At 51.5% G+C, this 20,826-nt stretch overlaps 2 protein-coding genes across 11 annotated transcripts; both read right to left on the bottom strand.

The window, feature by feature from the left end:
* Positions 1–802: 802 nt before the first annotated feature.
* Positions 803–12,784, bottom strand: LOC101076242 (intraflagellar transport protein 56-like). Of its 3 annotated transcripts, none has more exons than XM_029850267.1 (18): positions 12,653–12,784; positions 12,418–12,561; positions 11,199–11,291; positions 10,956–11,070; positions 10,589–10,638; positions 10,351–10,496; positions 6,638–6,809; positions 6,407–6,481; positions 3,239–3,341; positions 3,105–3,160; positions 2,856–2,909; positions 2,729–2,792; positions 2,561–2,649; positions 2,365–2,448; positions 2,212–2,281; positions 1,916–2,022; positions 1,226–1,359; positions 803–1,059 (listed from the first exon to the last, which is right to left on the bottom strand). In XM_029850267.1, exons 1-18 carry the CDS (start codon positions 12,653–12,655, stop codon positions 945–947), a joined length of 1,674 nt encoding a protein of 557 aa, XP_029706127.1. In that variant the 5' UTR covers positions 12,656–12,784; the 3' UTR covers positions 803–944. The 3 variants fall into 3 exon arrangements, 2 of the variants coding, with proteins under 2 accessions (XP_029706127.1, XP_029706128.1); XR_003891459.1 differs by having other exon boundaries at positions 1,033–1,059; positions 2,208–2,281; XM_029850268.1 differs by lacking the exons at positions 803–1,059; positions 1,226–1,359 and having other exon boundaries at positions 1,809–2,022; positions 2,208–2,281.
* A 284-nt stretch (positions 12,785–13,068) lies between these two features.
* On the bottom strand, positions 13,069–19,663 carry LOC115253185 (mitochondrial glycine transporter B-like). 8 transcript variants are annotated; one of them, XM_029850312.1, is made up of 9 exons: positions 19,356–19,656; positions 18,663–19,116; positions 17,975–18,613; positions 17,260–17,384; positions 15,232–15,316; positions 14,931–15,110; positions 14,637–14,805; positions 14,396–14,559; positions 13,069–14,321 (listed from the first exon to the last, which is right to left on the bottom strand). In XM_029850312.1, the coding sequence occupies exons 4-9, from the start codon at positions 17,358–17,360 to the stop codon at positions 14,199–14,201; spliced, it is 822 nt and encodes a 273-aa protein (XP_029706172.1). In that variant the 5' UTR covers positions 17,361–17,384; positions 17,975–18,613; positions 18,663–19,116; positions 19,356–19,656; the 3' UTR covers positions 13,069–14,198. The 8 variants fall into 8 exon arrangements, with proteins under 8 accessions (XP_029706172.1, XP_029706173.1, XP_029706175.1 ...); XM_029850313.1 differs by having other exon boundaries at positions 17,975–18,123; positions 18,173–19,116; XM_029850315.1 differs by lacking the exon at positions 17,975–18,613 and having other exon boundaries at positions 14,396–14,505; positions 19,032–19,116; positions 19,356–19,663.
* Positions 19,664–20,826: the final 1,163 nt, after the last annotated feature.

Genomic DNA, 20,826 nt, shown 5'->3' on the forward strand with positions numbered 1-20,826 from the left:
ATTGTTGTCGTTTTTACTGTTATATGCCTCAGTATCTTTTTTAACTGAATGATGAAGCCTATTTTAATAATATACGTCACTTAACAGTTGTCTCCCCTTATGGTAAAGTGGTGATCAGTGATATAGTGCTTTGAGTGTTTCAGAAAATGACAAATAAAGGCTATAATGAAGCGCTTTTACCATTTTACACATCCATCCATCCTCTAACCCTATCTGGGGTCGGGTCGCGGGGGCAGCAGCCTCAGCAGAGAGGCCCAGACTTCCCTCTCCCCAGCTACTTCTTCCAGCTCATCCGGGGGGATCCCCAGGCGTTCCCAGACCAGAGACATAGTCTCTCCAACGTGTCCTGGGTCTTCCCGGGGGCCTCCTACCAGAGGGACATGCCCTGAACACCTCACCGGGGAGGCGCCCAGGGGGCATCCTGACTAGATGCCCAAGCCACCTCATCTGGCTCCTCTCAAGGCGGAGGAGCAGCAGCTCTACTCCGAGCTCCTCCCGGATGGCAGAGCTTCTCCCCCTCTCTAGGGGAGAGCCCAGCCACCCTACGGAGGAAGCTCACTTCGCCCGCTTGTACCCGTGATCTTGTTCTTTCTGTCATGACCCAGAGCTCATGACCATAGGTGAGGGTAGGAACGAAGATCGACCGGTAAATCGAGAGCTTCGCCTTTCGGCTCTGCTCTCTCATTTTACACTTATCAGTGCAATTATTCTATATAAAAATTGGAGTTTTTTTCAACTGTGCAATGTGAGCGCAGTCATCACGGCTTCATGTTCAATCTTTGTATGAAAAAATCAGAAAATTCAAAATGTTGCATTCTTTAATACAAATCCCCCCTCCACAGAAAAAGCTGAATATATTCATTCCTCATGTAACAGTGAGACACATCATCAAAGTAAAGCTCCGACTCATGTTGCTGCTCTCAGGGAGCCAACGTTCAGCACTGTCATGAGAGGAGAACTCGGTTTTCTTTGGCCCATTTCCTCAGGATTCGGATGATGTACACAGCATGGGGGCTTCCAGAATTTTGCAGCATTAAAACCACTTCTTTAAGGGTCTCCCTAAAAGACACACCATAGGTGAGGCAGCCATTTAAATAGCTATAACTCCAAAACAAAGCAGAAACTGTATGATTGAAGGAAGTGTTGCCAAAGCAACAAGAACAAATATGAAACATGGAAGAACGGACAATGTTTGCATCAAGATACCGAGCAGAAAGAGACGCACTTGGATTCTTTGTTTGCCAATATAAGCTGGAAGACGCCAACACAGGCTCCTCTCTTGCCTTCCCAATAGTCCGAGTCCGGGTCCAGTTTCTCCAGAGCATCGAAAGCTTTGGCTGCATAGTAGAACTGGCCCATCTAGAAACAGCCTCAGATCAGCTTCAACAACATAAAGAGCTCAAATAGCAAAAGGAATTGATCAGGGAGGCAGTACTGACCAGCCTGGTCTGTAGAAATGGAGAACCTTAATAAGTTATTAGTGCCAGATTTGGATCCAGGTGTTTTGTATGAGATTGCATCAAGTTATTAATAATTAATAAAAGCTACTATTTTACAGAGCTCTGGTATCCAGACATTTATGCTTGTTTTGGGTTAGGGTTACTGACACTGAATGCACGTGGGGCAGGCGTCACTGACTGGAGTCACAGACAGACGTTACAGACAGACTGGAGTCACAGACAGACTGGAGTCACAGACAGACGTTACAGACAGACTGGAGTCACAGACAGACGTCACAGACAGACTGGAGTCAGAGACTGGTGGTATCTTGAGGGGGGTACAGCTTTATGGTGATATCCTGACTTTTTGTGCTCCAGATATGAATGGAATAAAGATTAGAACTAAATATGCGAACATTCCTCAATAAAGAAGTGAATTGTTCACTGACACGATCACTGACACTGAGCAGCAGCACCTTGAAGCAGTCATTAGCGATGACGTGCAGAAGACTGAAGGAATCAGAGGATGTGCCCATCTTCAGGTACAACTCCCAGGCAAGCTGAGCCTTCTGGTTCATGATGTCTAACGGCACAAAGTTTAAAGATAAGAAGAAAGAAGGTATTATGATTCAAAAAGTATGATTATTTAATCTGTTACATGCTCTATAGAAGTTAATATCTTAGAAATGTGAGACAAACATTGCATAGATTCATCTATTATTCTTAAAAGCCTAAATCATGAAACTTTTGAAGATAATGTTAATATACCTACAGCATCGCGCAAGCCAGCTGAGGTACACATAGTCATTCTTTATCTTTTCACTTTGAATCATCAGAAAAAACTGAAAAGAAATATTACAACAGTCACAAAATATGATCAGGTCATCAGATGGCCAGTATAGAAGGTCTTAAATGAAAGGAGGACCTCTTCAGCTTCCTGGTAGCTGCCAAGAGCTGCTTTAGCCTGAGCATAGTTGAAGTTAAAGGCATCATCATTATAGAAATAACTCTGCAAAGACAAGGCGCATGAATATCAGGAGTCAAATAACAGAAATAGTCAATGTCCTTTACAGTTCCACCATATTCATCCTCATCATCTGAACCTTGCTGGGAACATTCACCTTGATTGAGTTGAGATATATGAGAACATCCTCGAACTGTCTCAAAAGGAAGAAGCAGGAGGCCATGCACTGTCTGCCAGGAATAGTGTCTGAAGGAGAGTGAGACACAAACACGCGCTCAAAGAAATGCATCAAGTGTTGGTTTATTCAGAATGTTCCCCAAAGTACCGCATTCACTCGCTGAGCCTCCGACCAGCTGGAAGAACTGCTGAGCAGTTTTCAGGTGATCCCTCTGCAGACAAAGACACTCAGACTCTGTCTCATCAGACACGTCTTCTCAAAGCCAAACACTCACTGAGCCAATATCCTGTCCGAGTGCAGCGTTCACCACTCCCAGCAAGATGTACTCCTGAGGACAAAGCTTTGATTCAGATCTTCTCAAGTGCTTCTTCTATCACACATCGGGTAGAAACGCTCTTGGACACCATGAAAGGTTAAACGCTCTACCTGGATTCTACTTTTGACTGAATTAAAGCTTCATTTGGGCAGAGTGGTTGTAACTGTCAGGGTTAAACTCCATGAAAGGTTTTAGTTTGGGAATTACCTGCGGCGTCACGGGCACCACATCTCGGATGAGGTTGTAGGCTTCCTGAACATCATCTGCAGATTTCAAATCAAGACATGACCGTTTGTGGCAGCCTGGGTTAGCATCAGTGGCTAAAGCTCATGGCTGCACACCTTGCCTGAGATAGTAGATGACCAAGTTCAGTCGGGCTTCAGGGATGACGTCAATCAGTGGAGGAAGAACCTGCAAAGCCCCTTCCCCACCTCGGAACACAACCTGTGGCACACAGACGCTTCACAGGGTCAGAAACGAGCCTGTCAGTAACCTGTGGCACACAGACGCTTCACAGGGTCAGAAACGAGCCTGTCAGTAACCTGTGGCACACAGACGCTTCACAGGGTCAGAAACGAGCCTGTCAGTAACCTGTGGCACACACACAGACGCTTCACAGGGTCAGAAACGAGCCTGTCAGTAACCTGTGGCACACACAGACGCTTCAGAGGGTCAGAAACGAGCCTGTCAGTAACCTGTGGCACACAGACGCTTCACAGGGTCAGAAACGAGCCTGTCAGTAACCTGTGGCACACACAGACGCTTCACAGGGTCAGAAGCGAGCCTGTCAGTAACCTGTGGCACACACACAGACGCTTCACAGGGTCAGAAACGAGCCTGTCAGTAACCTGTGGCACACAGACGCTTCAGAGGGTCAGAAACGAGCCTGTCAGTAACCTGTGGCACACACAGACGCTTCACAGGGTCAGAAACGAGCCTGTCAGTAACCTGTGGCACACAGACGCTTCACAGGGTCAGAAACGAGCCTGTCAGTAACCTGTGGCACACAGACGCTTCACAGGGTCAGAAACGAGCCTGTCAGTAACCTGTGGCACACAGACGCTTCACAGGGTCAGAAACGAGCCTGTCAGTAACCTGTGGCACACAGACGCTTCACAGGGTCAGAAACGAGCCTGTCAGTAACCTGTGGCACACAGACGCTTCACAGGGTCAGAAACGAGCCTGTCAGTAACCTGTGGCACACACACAGACGCTTCACAGGGTCAGAAACGAGCCTGTCAGTAACCTGTGGCACACAGACGCTTCACAGGGTCAGAAACGAGCCTGTCAGTAACCTGTGGCACACACAGACGCTTCACAGGGTCAGAAGCGAGCCTGTCAGTAACCTGTGGCACACACACAGACGCTTCACAGGGTCAGAAACAAGCCTGTCAGTAACCTGTGGCACACAGACGCTTCACAGGGTCAGAAACGAGCCTGTCAGTAACCTGTGGCACACAGACGCTTCACAGGGTCAGAAACGAGCCTGTCAGTAACCTGTGGCACACAGACGCTTCACAGGGTCAGAAACGAGCCTGTCAGTAACCTGTGGCACACAGACGCTTCACAGGGTCAGAAACGAGCCTGTCAGTAACCTGTGGCACACACACAGACGCTTCACAGGGTCAGAAACGAGCCTGTCAGTAACCTGTGGCACACAGACGCTTCACAGGGTCAGAAACGAGCCTGTCAGTAACCTGTGGCACACACAGACGCTTCACAGGGTCAGAAGCGAGCCTGTCAGTAACCTGTGGCACACACACAGACGCTTCACAGGGTCAGAAACAAGCCTGTCAGTAACCTGTGGCACACAGACGCTTCACAGGGTCAGAAACGAGCCTGTCAGTAACCTGTGGCACACAGACGCTTCACAGGGTCAGAAACGAGCCTGTCAGTAACCTGTGGCACACAGACGCTTCACAGGGTCAGAAACGAGCCTGTCAGTAACCTGTGGCACACAGACGCTTCACAGGGTCAGAAACAAGCCTGTCAGTAACTTGTGGCACACAGACGCTTCACAGGGTCAGAAACGAGCCTGTCAGTAACCTGTGGCACACAGACGCTTCACAGGGTCAGAAACGAGCCTGTCAGTAACCTGTGGCACACACAGACGCTTCAGAGGGTCAGAAACGAGCCTGTCAGTAACCTGTGGCACACACACAGACGCTTCACAGGGTCAGAAACAAGCCTGTCAGTAACCTGTGGCACACAGACGCTTCACAGGGTCAGAAACGAGCCTGTCAGTAACCTGTGGCACACAGACGCTTCACAGGGTCAGAAACGAGCCTGTCAGTAACCTGTGGCACACAGACGCTTCACAGGGTCAGAAACGAGCCTGTCAGTAACCTGTGGCACACACACAGACGCTTCACAGGGTCAGAAACGAGCCTGTCAGTAACCTGTGGCACACACAGACGCTTCACAGGGTCAGAAACGAGCCTGTCAGTAACCTGTGGCACACACAGACGCTTCACAGGGTCAGAAACGAGCCTGTCAGTAACCTGTGGCACACAGACGTTTCAGATACACTGAAGTATAATTACAGCCATCCCATAATGGATCAAGGTCAATATCTCCATCTGAGGGGTCGCCACAGGCTGGAGGTACGTGTTTGGTTCCCCGAGGGACCAGAGGTGCCAGTGGCCGGGTGGTGGCGTGTTTGGGGAGTTGCCCTGGGCTCTGAAACAGCCCCCCCACGCTGCTCTCGGGACACTTTGGGACCACCACAACACAAACCACCTAACCCTAACCCTAACCCTTTCTAACCCTAACCACCTAACCCTCTAACCCTAACCACCTAACTGTAACCCTCTAACCCTAACCCTAACCACCTAACCCTCTAACCCTAACCCACCTAACCCTCTAACCCTAACCCACCTAACCCTAACCCTTTCTAACCCTAACCCTCTAACCCTAACCCACCTAACCCTCTAACCCTAACCCTTTCTAACCCTAACTCTTTCTAACCCTAACCCTAACCCTAACCACCTAACCCTAACCCTTTCTAACCCTAACTCTTTCTAACCCTAACCCTAACCCTAACCACCTAACCCTAACCACCTAACCCTAACCCTAACCACCTAACCCTAACCACCTAACCCTAACCACCTAACCCTAACCACCTAACCCTAACCCTAACCACCTAACCCTAACCACCTAACCCTAACCCTTTCTAACCCTAACTCTTTCTAACCCTAACCCTAACCCTAACCACCTAACCCTTTCTAACCCTAACCCTTTAACCCTAACCCACCTAGCCCTCTAACCCTAACCCTAACCCTAACCCTAACCACCTAACCCTAACCCTTTTCCAGGATGCTGGAATAATAATCTTAATAATCCAATAACCTTCGGTCGTGCTGCATTGTTTCATTTATTTAAGAGGGACTTTACAATTAATTCCTCACATGTTGGAGTAAATGCAAAATTTCCTTACAAATGAAGAGCAGAAATGGATGAATATTTGTGGAATTCTCCGAATATTTGAGCAGAACTTGTGAAGAGCTCACCAGGTTGTGCCGAATAAGCTCCTTAGCAAACTCAAAGGAGTGGGAGGAGATTTCCATGAGGTTCTTCAACTCTTCCTATGAACACGAGCACACACACATCCGGAGAACCCTCAAAGATCAACATCCCAACAGAAAGAGATCATTCAAGTGTACAGGTTGATAAAGATAAAGGAATATTTATAACATAATAAAATGACACAATATGCCAGTACGGCAACAGGAGTCCAGAACCTCAGCGGCCTTGCCGTTGTACAGTCTGAAGGTGTTGCAGGCCTTCAGGTTGAGGGCAATGGTGGAGTCAGGAATGCTCTGAAGGTACACAGCCAACACCTCCTGGGACACGTCGTAGTAGTTCAGCTTGTAGTAGCACAGAGCCACATAAACCTTCAGAGCCAAGAAATCTCTGCACCAAAGATGTGAGATGGAGAAGTTCACAAGATCACCATACGTGCATCTATCTCGTTGCTAAAGTCCAGAACATCGTTTCATTTTTGACCTCATCACACCCACGTTATCATGCTAGCATGCTAGCTAGCACTGCACTTATTTATTAGATTTAACAGATTGAACCATTGCAAAAGCAGCAAACTGGGAATTCAATTCTAATGATCACAAAGATCAATAAAACTAAGGAAGACCATGAGAACAAGTTAAAGAAAATTCACACAAACTGTTCCATTTAAGGCCTTAAATGCATTTGTTGATGGAAATATGCAACCAAAACTGTGTTTTAAGAACTTACGGAGTCCTGTAATAAAATGAAAGAGGCAGATCCATCTTTCACACTCTAAATAGCACAAAGTTCAACATTTGAAGAATATTTATAGAATATTTATAGGCTATTTCTCCTTATTTCCAGCCTGTGTGAGTTAATGCAGATTTGAAATGGACTTTTGAAGTCACTTTAGGATCACATTTTATGAAATAAAAACAAAACTGTGCTTAGAATGACACTTTCTAAAAAGAATCATTCCAAAGTGGTAAAAGAAAATAGTTTTATGCAAAAACTTTTGGAGCAATTACATCTTTTGGCTTCAAGAGGCAGAGTAAATGAGGCCTCCTCTCAAACCCTTCACATCCAGACCAAAGGCTGACCCCAGGAAGTTGACCCCTGATCACAACCCTGACCCCAGGAAGTTGACCCCTGATCATAACCCTGACCCCAGGAAGTTGACCCCTGATCACAACCCTGACCCCAGGAAGTTGACCCCTGATCACAACCCTGACCCCAGGAAGTTGACCCCTGATCATAACCCTGACCCCAGGAAGTTGACCCCTGATCATAACCCTGACCCCAGGAAGTTGACCCCTGATCATAACCCTAACCCCAGGAAGTTGACCCCTGATCACAACCCTGACCCCAGGAAGTTGACCCCTGATCACAACCCTGACCCCAGGAAGTTGACCCCTGATCACAACCCTGACCCCAGGAAGTTGACCCCTGATCATAACCCTGACCCCAGGAAGTTGACCCCTGATCACAACCCTGACCCCACGAAGTTGACCCCTGATCATAACCCTGACCCCAGGAAGTTGACCCCTGATCACAACCCTGACCCCAGGAAGTTGACCCCTGATCACAACCCTGACCCCAGGAAGTTGACCCCTGATCCAAGGTAGTTTTCTCTGTCAACTGGACTGGGTTTCTTCTCTTGAAGACGTTTCGCCTTCTATCCAGAAGGCTTCTTCAGTTCTGAAATCGCTGGGGAGAGAGCTTGAGAATATGACCCCTGATCACAACCCTGACCCCAGGAAGTTGACCCCTGATCATAACCCTAACCCCAGGAAGTTGACCCCTGATCATAACCCTGACCCCAGGAAGTTGACCCCTGATCACAACCCTGACCCCAGGAAGTTGACCCCTGATCATAACCCTGACCCCAGGAAGTTGACCCCTGATCACAACCCTGACCCCAGGAAGTTGACCCCTGATCACAACCCTGACCCCAGGAAGTTGACCCCTGATCATAACCCTGACCCCAGGAAGTTGACCCCTGATCACAACCCTGACCCCAGGAAGTTGACCCCTGATCATAACCCTAACCCAGGAAGTTGACCCCTGATCACAACCCTGACCCCAGGAAGTTGACCCCTGATCACAACCCTGACCCCAGGACGTTGACCCCTGATCATAACCCTGACCCCAGGAAGTTGACCCCTGATCACAACCCTGACCCCAGGAAGTTGACCCCTGATCACAACCCTGACCCCAGGAAGTTGACCCCTGATCATAACTCTAACCCAGGAAGTTGACCCCTGATCATAACCCTGACCCCAGGAAGTTGACCCCTGATCATAACCCTGACCCCAGGAAGTTGACCCCTGATCATAACTCTAACCCAGGAAGTTGACCCCTGATCATAACCCTGACCCCAGGAAGTTGACCCCTGATCATAACCCTGACCCCAGGAAGTTGACCCCTGATCATAACTCTAACCCAGGAAGTTGACCCCTGATCACAACCCTGACCCCAGGAAGTTGACCCCTGATCATAACCCTAACCCCAGGAAGTTGACCCCTGATCATAACCCTGACCCCAGGAAGTTGACCCCTGATCACAACCCTGACCCCAGGAAGTTGACCCCTGATCATAACCCTGACCCCAGGAAGTTGACCCCTGATCACAACCCTGACCCCAGGAAGTTGACCCCTGATCACAACCCTGACCCCAGGAAGTTGACCCCTGATCACAACCCTGACCCCAGGAAGTTGACCCCTGATCATAACCCTAACCCAGGAAGTTGACCCCTGATCACAACCCTGACCCCAGGAAGTTGACCCCTGATCACAACCCTGACCCCAGGAAGTTGACCCCTGATCACAACCCTGACCCCAGGACGTTGACCCCTGATCATAACCCTGACCCCAGGAAGTTGACCCCTGATCACAACCCTGACCCCAGGAAGTTGACCCCTGATCACAACCCTGACCCCAGGAAGTTGACCCCTGATCATAACTCTAACCCAGGAAGTTGACCCCTGATCATAACCCTGACCCCAGGAAGTTGACCCCTGATCATAACCCTGACCCCAGGAAGTTGACCCCTGATCATAACTCTAACCCAGGAAGTTGACCCCTGATCATAACCCTGACCCCAGGAAGTTGACCCCTGATCACAACCCTGACCCCAGGAAGTTGACCCTGATCATAACCCTGACCCCAGGAAGTTGACCCCTGATCACAACCCTGACCCCAGGAAGTTGACCCCTGATCACAACCCTGACCCCAGGAAGTTGACCCCTGATCATAACCCTAACCCAGGAAGTTGACCCCTGATCATAACCCTAACCCAGGAAGTTGACTCCTGATCATAACCCTGACCCCAGGAAGTTGACCCCTGATCATAACCCTGACCCCAGGAAGTTGACCCCTGATCATAACCCTAACCCAGGAAGTTGACCCCTGATCATAACCCTGACCCCAGGAAGTTGACCCCTGATCACAACCCTAACCCAGGAAGTTGACTCCTGATCATAACCCTGACCCCAGGAAGTTGACCCCTGATCATAACCCTGACCCCAGGAAGTTGACCCCTGATCATAACCCTAACTCCAGGAAGTTGACCCCTGATCATAACCCTAACCCCAGGAAGTTGACCCCTGATCATAACCCTGACCCCAGGAAGTTGACCCCTGATCATAACCCTAACTCCAGGAAGTTGACCCCTGATCATAACCCTAACCCAGGAAGTTGACCCCTGATCATAACCCTAACCCAGGAAGTTGACCCCTGATCACAACCCTGACCCCAGGACGTTGACCCCTGATCACAACCCTGACCCTTGACCCCCAACCTCACCCTGAAGCCCCGATCCACAGAGCAGCCCTGCAGCAACAGGCGAGCACGTCCAGGCCTCCTGAGCTCAAGATGATGATCTTAACACCCCCAACGCACAGGGACCCCCTGAGGAGGCCCCCACCTTCCCTGCCCTCCCCAGGCCAGACCTGTTCTGCAACAGCAGCCGTTTGTAGATGTCGATGGCCTCGGGGTAGTGGGAGCGCATGTAGTGAATGGAGGCCAGGCTCAGCTGGTCCTCTGTCACATCCTCAAGGTTCTGGTGGAAACTCATCAGCTGCTTCTCATCGTTGAACTGAGACATCAAACAAAGACCCTGGTTGAGATGCAAAAGAGGAAATAGCCCAAATATCCCATATCTGTAAAAGAAAAGAATTGCTCTCCAACCTTGTGAGCCAAGTGGAAGAGTAGCCGGTTTTGCAGGGGAGAGAGTGGCGCTGTCGTCAAACATAAAGTCAGTCGCTAAAATGTCCCGAATCAACGCTCAAACTAATCGATTTTCCACAATAATGCAGCTTCATGCTCTGCAGGAGGTACAAATCATCAAGTAAAGTGACTAAAGTGAGAGAGGAAGACCTTTCAAATTTCACATTTTAAAATAAAAAATAAGCTGATGATTGAATTCTTTCTCTGGATACATAAACTATTTAAAATACTAAATGTCTCTTAAAGAAGTGAGATTCCCAAGGAACAACACAACCAATCCAAGCTTATGTGCAAACGAAGCTTTGACTTCCCTCAGTAGTGCACGTACCCTTCGAGGCTGCTTCCTCCGCCTCACTATACAGGCCAAGAAAGAAGAAGACACAGGCCAGGAAGACCCAGACCTGAGCGGGACACTCGGGTCTCTGCCTCAGACTCCTGTACTCCTGCAAAACACAGGTGACAGAGTAGAGCCCGACCGTCCCGGCTTCAGCTGCCTGTTCCATCAGGTATCCGGACATACTCAGAAACAGCTGCTGGTTTATAGCCACTTGGAGCTAATTGGTAGCATTACCTCCATGGCCCTCCTGTAATCGCCCAGGTGGAAGGCGCAGTAGCCCATCCAGAGGGAGGTCAGGTCATCCTCCTCTCCGATGCTCATCTTAAACTTGAACAGACAGAAGCTGAATTCAGACACTCCAACAGCAGCCAAGGCAAAGCCCGGCTCCCCCCTTAAGTACCGAACTCTGGTGGTAGTTTGTTGCATCCTTTATTCTGATCTATGTCAGTAGTTTGTTGCATCCTTTATTCTGATCTATGTCAGTTGTTTGTTGCATCCTTTATTCTGATCTATGTCAGTAGTTTGTTGCATCCTTTATTCTGATCTATGTCAGTTGTTTGTTGCATCCTTTATTCTGATCTATGTCAGTAGTTTGTTGCATCCTTTATTCTGATCTATGTCAGTTGTTTGTTGCATCCTTTATTCTGATCTATGTCAGTAGTTTGTTGCATCCTTTATTCTGATCTATGTCAGTTGTTTGTTGCATCCTTTATTCTGATCTATGTCAGTAGTTTGTTGCATCCTTTATTCTGATCTATGTCAGTAGTTTGTTGCATCCTTTATTCTGATCTATGACAGTTGTTTGTTGCATCCTTTATTCTGATCTATGTCAGTAGTTTGTTGCATCCTTTATTCTGATCTATGTCAGTAGTTTGTTGCATCCTTTATTCTGATCTATGACAGTAGTTTGTTGCATCCTTTATTCTGATCAGTAAATAAATTATTATTTAAATGATTATAATTCGTAATTCATTAATTATTATTATAATTATTATTATTATACTATTTAAATTATATTTATTCTGGCAGTAGTTTCTATGGTTTTTGATGATTGTGCTGATTGTGTTGAGAATACCCTAATACCCTAACCCTAATACCCCTAACCCTAACCTAACCCCAACCCTAACCTAACCTAACCCCAACCCTAAGCCTAAGCCTAACCCTAACCTAACCCTAATACCCTGACCCCAACCCTAACCTAACCCCAACCCTAACCTAACCCCAACCCTAATACCCTGACCCCAACCCTAATACCCTGACCCTAACCCTAATACCCCTAACCCTAACCTAACCCCAACCCTAACCTAACCTAACCCCAACCCCAACCCTAACCTAACCCCAACCCTAACCTAACCTAACCTAACCCCAACCCTAATACCCTGACCCCAACCCTAATACCCTGACGCTGACGCTAATTTGACCGACTATTTTAAAGAACACAGTGTTCCGGTACCTCCAACAGGGTCAAAGCACCCAGGTAGTCCCTCTTTTGCAGGTATTCCTCCAGCTGGGGAATAACCGCTTTATTTTTCTTAGTTTTGTCCCCGCCGCTGGTTGGCGACCATCCTCCGACAGCGGGCTTCACTCGGGAGAGAATCTGCCCAATTTCATTCGATTAGAATTCAGCACAATCACAAATATCTGGAAATTCCAGTTCCAGATGCTACTGGACGAGTATGATAACTCACCATGCTGACGAGGTGTCCTCACAAGAAAAATGATCTATGCTAAGCTTTGTTTACGGCTAACCCGTGGCAACATGGTGCAGCCAATCAGAGGAAATGACGTCAGAGGATGGCGTCCAACTGATGGACGAGCTCGCCAAGGACACACGTGACTCCTGTCGGCACACGTGACTCCTGTCGGCACACGTGACTCCTGTCGGCACACGTGACTCCTGTCAGCACACGTGACTCCACTTCACCACGGCAGCTCCTCGGCGTCTTTTTTGCTGCCGAGATCCCGAACATTCCTGTTAGGGTTATTTGCTTTAACCCTAACCTAACCTAACCCTCTAACCCTAACCTAACTTAACCCTATGATATAAGTGACTCCAGCGGGAGCGGGGGGGGGGGCAAGAGACAGTTTCTTTGGAATCGTCTAGTTTTTAGCATCAATTTCTTTTAATGAACACTTACATTTTTGTACATTTCTATTACACTTTCTTGTCATAAACAATGCATTTACATGACCAAGAAATGTGTTCTAATCAATTTTGTTTCATCAAATTCAAGAGAGAAAAGCATTAATGGAGACACGTGCACACCCTGAACATGACAGAACCACCAAGACAGAAAGACCCAGATCAAAACAGCAGTTTCACACTTTAGAATTCTTTCACATCTTTTATTTTCTCTCATTTCTTTTTACATCAACAGTAGAAAATAATTGAAAATTGAGTCCACACTCAAATAATCACAGCATTCCTGCTCCACTCGAGGAGGGAATCTTGGTGCTTCAGGACGTCGGGAACAAACAGGAGTTCAAGAATTCCTTCATCTAATCACCATTTTTTAAAAACAAAAATGTCATGTGAACAACAGGTGAGCGGGGTCAGTTGTTATTTTCCTGGAGCTGCTTTATTAGGAACCAGCGTGAAACACGTCCACTTCTGTGGGCGAGGGGCGGGGCAGCGAGTGATGGGCGGGGCAGCGGGCGAGGGGCGGGGCAGCGAGTGATGGGCGGGGCAGCGGGCGAGGGGCGGGGCAGCGAGTGATGGGCGGGGCAGTGGGCGAAGGGGGGGGGCAGCGGCGAGGTATCGAGTGATGGGCGGGGCGAGGGGCGGGGCAGCGAGTGATGGGCGGGGCAGCAAGTGATGGGCGGGGCAGTGGCGAGGGGCAGGGCAGCGAGTGATGGGCGGGGCAGCGAGTGATGGGCGGGGCAGCGAGTGATGGGCGGGGCAGTGGGCGAAGGGGAGGGCAGCGGCGAGGTATCGAGTGATGGGCGGGGCGAGGGGCGGGCGAGGGGCGGGGCAGCGAGTGATGGGCGGGGCAGCGGCGAGGGGCGAGGCTGAAGGTGCAGCTCTGCGCAGTGCTTCATCCCCTCGGCACGGACAGACGGTCCTTCTACGGCTGAACATCAGCTCACCTCCTGAAGCGTTCCCGTTTCAGACGATGCCTTCAGGATGCGTCGGTAGATCCTCTTTTCTACACACCTCCAGGCCACCATCGCTCCCAGATGCAGTCTGAGGCTGGTGGAGGAGAACACCTCATCCTGCTGAGCCTCAGCTGCACCTCATGACTTCAGACCCATCTGAGCCATGAGCTGCTCGTAGACCGTCCACGCCATGGCGGCCATCAGCGTGCGGCGCAGGCACCTGGGCACAGCTCCACAGAAGAAGCCTCCTATGCCATGTTCCTGTGGCCAGACAGGAGAGAGATGAGTGTGCACGTTCCTCTACAGCTGCCTAGAAACGCAACAGAAAAAGGCACCTTGTAGATGTGACGAGCCGCCTGCACGGTGCCGAGGCGAGTCTTGCTGATCTGTATGTTGGTCTTCACGACGTCAGCAGGTTGTGTGACCACCGACGCCATGATGCCCGCTACTACCCCGCAGCCAAAGTTCACCAGCGGGACACAGGAAGAGGAAGTCACCTCTGAGCCAACACAAGAGGAAAGTGGTGGTGGGGCTCCAAACCTTCCCGTCCAGTAGCTGCTGCACTTTGTGTCTCACCTGGAGGCAGCAGCTTCTTGGTCTGGCTGTAGAACATGACGTAGATGCCAGAGAAGGGAGCGTCCCGGAGCAGTGTGGCAGGCAGTCCAGAAAAGAGAGCCCTCATGCCCTCGGTCTCATACATGCTCCTCACAGCCCCAGGCACACTTAGGTAATTATAAAAACCACTCTATAGTCAAGACCAAATGCATTCGTGTCAACGTTGTTCTGCTGGAGGAATTAGCTGGAAAAATGGGATCAATTCCATCTGAGATCTTGTCTCAGGTGAATTCAGGTGAGGCCGTGCTTGCCTACCTCAAAGCGGGCCTTGATGACAGTAAAGGGCAGCATGCACACACCTGCCACCGCCCTGGCACCTGCCCCCAGCAGCACGGCCTCGCCAGCGTTGGCTGCTCGCTCCTGGAAGAAGTGCTGCTTCAGGGAGTAGAAGGTGCTGAAGTAGATGCCCACGCCGGGGATGCAGCGCAGGAACGACTGCCCAAGGGGACGACTGACGTCAGCACAAGCCACAGACCAACTTTCTAACAGTGATTTTACTTTTAATTTCATAACTTCAGTGACCCGGAGTTCGTCACAGATGTGGCTGCTAACTCACTGGAGACACTCCTCTCCACAGGCTGAAGACGTTCTCCGTGCGGACAACATTCAGGAAGACGGCGAACATGCCCACCTTCCTCCCCCTGAGGGAGGAGAAGAGGACAGGACAGGAGAGTCACAGGCACGTGTTCACCATCACGGGGACGAGCGGTGACGGGGACGGGGACGAGCGGGGACGGGGACGAGTGGGGAAGGGGACGAGCGGGGACGGGGACGAGCGGGGACGGGGACGAGTGACGGGGACGAGCGGGGACGGGGACGAGTGACAGGGACGAGGACGAGCGGGGACGAGCGGTGGCGAGGACGAGCGGTGACAGGGACGGGGACGAGCGGTGGCGAGGACGAGCGGTGACAGGGACGAGTGACAGGGACGAGCGGGGACGAGGACGAGCGGGGACGAGCAGTGATAGGACGAGCGGTGACGGGGACGAGGACGAGCAGTGATAGGACGAGCGGTGACGGTGACGAGGACGAGTGCTGATAGGACAAGCGGGGACGGGGACGAGTGGGGACGGTGACGAGGACGAGCAGTGATAGGACGAGCGGTGACGGGGATGAGCGGTGACGGGGACGAGCAGTGACAGGACGAGCGGTGACGGGGACGAGGACGAGCAGTGATAGGACGAGCGGTGACGGGACGAGGACGAGCGGTGACGAGGACGAGCGGTGACGGGGCCGAGCGGTGACGGGGACGAGCGGTGACGGGACGAGGACGAGCAGTGATAGGACGAGCGGTGACGGGGACGAGGACGAGCAGTGATAGGACGAGCGGTGACGGGGACGAGCGGTGACGGGGACGAGCAGTGATAGGACGAGCGGTGACGGGGACGAGGACGAGCGGTGACCGGGACGAGCGGTGACGGGGACGAGCGGGGACGGGGACGAGCGGTGACGGGGACGAGCAGTGATAGGACGAGCGGTGACGGGGACGAGGACGAGCGGTGACGGGGACGAGCGGTGACGGGGACGAGCAGGGACGGGGACGAGCGGGGACGGGGACGAGCAGTGATAGGACGAGCGGTGACGGGGACGAGGACGAGCGGTGACGAGCAGTGATAGGACGAGCGGTGACGGGGACGAGCGGTGACGGGGACGAGCGGTGACGGGGACGAGCGGGGACGGGGACGAGCGGTGACGGGGACGAGCAGTGATAGGACGAGCGGTGACGGGGACGAGGACGAGCGGTGACGGGGACGAGCGGTGACGGGGACGAGCGGGGACGGGGACGAGGACGAGCGGTGACGGGGACAAGCGGGTGACGGTGACGAGCGGTGACGGGGACGAGGACGAGCGGTGACGGGGACGAGGACGAGCGGTGACGGGGACGAGCGGTGACGGGGACGAGCGGGGACGGGGACGAGCGGTGACGGGGACGAGCAGTGATAGGACGAGCGGTGACGGGGACGAGGACGAGCGGGTGACGGGGACGAGCGGTGACGGGGACGAGCGGGGACGGGGACGAGGACGAGCGGTGACGGGGACAAGCGGTGACGGGGACAAGCGGTGACGAGCGGTGACGGGGACGAGGACGAGCGGTGACGGGGACGAGGACGAGCGGTGACGGGGACGAGCGGTGACGGGGACGAGCGGTGACGGGGACGAGCACGAGCGGTGACGAGGACGAGGACGAGCGGGGACGGGGACGAGGACGAGCGGTGACGGGGACGAGCGGTGACGGGGACGAGGACGAGCGGTGACGGGGACGAGCGGTGACGGGGACGAGCGGTGACGGGGACGAGCGGTGACGGGGACGAGCGGTGACGGGGACGAGGACGAGGACGAGTGGTGACGGGGACGAGCGGTGACGGGGACGAGGACGAGCGGTGACGGGGACGAGCGGTGACGGGGACGAGCGGTGACGGGGACGAGCGGTGACGGGGACGAGCGGGGACGGGGACGAGCGGGGACGGGGACGAGGACGAGTGGTGAAAGGGGCACCGGTGCACTCGTGAAGGTCTTATCACAATCATCTGTTGGTGCACAGTCATCTGTTGGCATGTGAGCGTGCGCGTGTACGTGCACACACCCTGGTTGGACGTGGTTCTGCAGGGTCTGGAGCCGAGTCTTCACCAGGTCCAGAGGCTGGAAGAGCAGCGTTGAGCAGGTGCCACTGAGAGAACCACACATGAAGGCTTTGAGAGCCGGGTGAGCCTGACAGTGAGGACAGGGACAGGAACAGGGTTAGGTCAGGGAGAGGGACAGGTTAAGGGTCAGGGAGAGGGACAGGTTAAGGGTCAGGGAGAGGGACAGGTTAAGGGTCAGGGAGAGGGACAGGTTAAGGGTCAGGGAGAGGGTTAGGGACAGGGTCAGGGACAGGTTAAGGGTCAGGGTTAGGGACAGGGAGAGGGACAGGTTAAGGGTCAGGGAGAGGGACAGGGTTAGGTCAGGGAGAGGGACAGGTTAAGGGTCAGGGAGAGGGACAGGTTAAGGGTCAGGGAGAGGGTTAGGGACAGGGTCAGGGTCAGGGACAGGTTAAGGGTCAGGGTTAGGGACAGGGAGAGGGACAGGTTAAGGGTCAGGGAGAGGGACAGGGTTAGGTCAGGGAGAGGGACAGGTTAAGGGTCAGGGAGAGGGACAGGGTTAGGTCAGGGAGAGGGACATGCACACACACACACGCACACGCTCACATGCACACGCTCACATGCACACACACACACGCACACGCTCACATGCACACACACACACGTGTTGTCGCAGTGACGCGAGACAGAAATATTGGACGCAGCGGACGGTTCAACTACCGAAAAAATCCTGTAACCGAACTCAGGCAAACGTGAGTGAAGGCAACTCTGGGCCCAACGTGTTGACTTGGACCTGGGAGGTTCCGACCCGGGTCCAGGACGGGTCAGCAGCCTAAATCATTGGGACGCACTCCGGCTCCTATCTGGACCTCACAGAAGCGTAACGTGGTCGGCACCTTCTCCGGCTCCTATCTGGACCTCACAGAAGCGTAACGTGGTCGGCACCTTCTCCGGCTCCTATCTGGACCTCACAGAAGCGTAACGTGGTCGGCACCTTCTCCGGCTCCTATCTGGACCTCACAGAAGCGTAACGTGGTCGGCACCTTCTCCGGCTCCTATCTGGACCTCACAGAAGCGTAACGTGGTCGGCACCTTCTCCGGCTCCTATCTGGACCTCACAGAAGCGTAACGTGGTCGGCACCTTCTCCGGCTCCTATCTGGACCTCACAGAAGCGTAACGTGGTCGGCACCTTCTCCGGCTCCTATCTGGACCTCACAGAAGCGTAACGTGGTCGGCACCTTCTCCGGCTCCTATCTGGACCTCACAGAAGCGTAACGTGGTCGGCACCTTCTCCGGCTCCTATCTGGACCTCACAGAAGCGTAACGTGGTCGGCACCTTCTCCGGCTCCTATCTGGACCTCACAGAAGCGTAACGTGGTCGGCATCTTCTCCGGCTCCTATCTGGACCTCACAGACACTCACATATCTACGTTCTCTCCTCCTAACGAGCTCCAGAACTAACGGGCCCCCTGTGGGCCCATCGCTGCAGATCTGAGGAGAACCCGGACCCCTGAGGCCCAGCATGTAAGGGCAGAAAATCAAATGCAAAAACGGGAGGCAAATTTCTAAAAGTTCTTCTTGTGAAGACGAAGCAGCAACTTTAGGAGAGTTTAGGGAGCCATTTTACAGGGTTCGGAGCTTCTTGGCACCAACGAACATTTATCAAACTCACGTTTCCCAAATGAAACACGGCCGCTTGTGTTAGAGTAACTCTTTAATCTGAAACGTGGAGAAACGTGGAGAAAGTGGCAACACGACTTTAACACGACTACTCACGGCTAACTCCATCTCTGACTCGGATTTTGAACCGGACCGGTTCCGTTGGTCTCCTGCTACGGCCGTTTTGAAGCTAAAGGACAGCCTGTGGTGGAGAAACATCAGTTAGAAGCCAATGTTTAGTTTAGTTTACACTGAAGAATCTTGTGTACATCCCGACAGCGCAAAATAAAGTATCCTCAAATGCAAACAATTCTATTTTGTAGTTATTAGAATTAGAAATAGTCGGTGAAGCCAAAGTTTTGGCTTCCTAAACACGCTCGAAGGGACGTCATTGAAGCTAGCTAGCATTAGCTAGCATTAGCAGGGAATAGCTGCTCTTACCTGACGGTAGAACGTTTTATTAAAGAAGTGATGTGGCGTTAAACTTGGTCATTTTCGAGTCAACTTCTTGGAAAATGAGACGACCTTTGCATGTTAAAAAGAAGAGACTATAGCACGAGAAACAAAGTAACTAAATTCTCGCTAAGAACCGTCCGGTGAAATGATGACGCTAATGTTAATTACATTTCACTTTGTACTGTTCAAATTAAAGGTCCGCTGCTCATGTGCTCTTTTAACCCGTTTATCGCACGACTGAGGCTAAACTTTAACCTCGCTGTTATTGATGCGACGTCTGAAACTCTGGGTTGCCAGATCGGACTATTTCCGGAGATAAAACCCGCCCCCACAAGCCCCAAGCTAATCTTCTTCTTCTTCTTCCGGAGGTTGGCATCCAAGCTGTTGCATTACTGCCACCTTGTGGTCCTCTCTCTCACTGTCCATCCTTACATCCTTTTTACTAGACCAGTAGGGTTAGGGTTAGGGTTAGGGTTAGGGTTAGAGTTAGGGTTAGGGTTAGGGTTAGGGTTAGAGTTAGGGTTAGGGTTAGGGTTAGGGTTAGGGTTAGAGTTAGGGTTTAGGGTTAGGGTTAGGGTTAGGGTTAGAGTTAGGGTTAGGGTTAGGGTTAGGGTTAGGGTTAGAGTTAGGGTTAGGGTTAGAGTTAGGGTTTAGGGTTAGTGTTAGTGTTAGGGTTAGGGTTAGAGGGTTAGGGTTAGGGTTAGAGTTAGGGTTAGGGTTAGGGTTAGCATTAGGGTTAGGGTTAGAGTTAGGGTTAGGGTTAGGGTTAGGGTTAGGGTTAGGGTTAGAGTTAGGGTTAGGGTTAGGGTTAGGGTTAGAGTTAGGGTTAGGGTTAGGGTTAGAGTTAGGGTTAGAGTTAGGGTTAGGGTTAGGGTTAGGGTTAGGGTTAGAGTTAGAGTTAGGGTTAGAGTTAGGGTTAGGGTTAGAGTTAGGGTTAGAGTTAGGGTTAGGGTTAGAGTTAGGGTTAGGGTTAGGGTTAGGGTTAGGGTTAGAGTTAGGGTTAGGGTTAGGGTTAGAGTTAGGGTTAGGGTTAGGGTTTAGGGTTAGAGTTAGGGTTTAGGGTTAGGGTTAGGGTTAGAGTTAGAGTTAGGGTTAGAGTTAGGGTTAGGGTTAGAGTTAGGGTTAGGGTTAGGGTTAGGGTTAGAGTTAGGGTTAGGGTTAGGGTTAGGGTTAGGGTTAGGGTTAGAGTTAGGGTTAGGGTTAGGGTTAGGGTTAGAGTTAGGGTTTAGGGTTAGGGTTAGGGTTAGAGTTAGGGTTTAGGGTTAGGGTTAGGGTTAGGATATCTCGACCCAGCTAGAAACGTCCTTCTCATCCCACCCATCATTCCCATTTTCCTTCGTGCATCCATCATCAGATTCCTTTTCCCACTCTGATGTCTGAATTTTAAAATCACTGTTGTTTCCAGTTTTTGACAATGCTGAGTCCACTTGGTTAAGGTTAGGGATGGGATAGGGGA

Source organism: Takifugu rubripes, chromosome 17 (genome assembly GCF_901000725.2).
Source record: "Takifugu rubripes chromosome 17, fTakRub1.2, whole genome shotgun sequence".
Classification (NCBI taxonomy): Eukaryota; Metazoa; Chordata; class Actinopteri; order Tetraodontiformes; family Tetraodontidae; genus Takifugu; species Takifugu rubripes.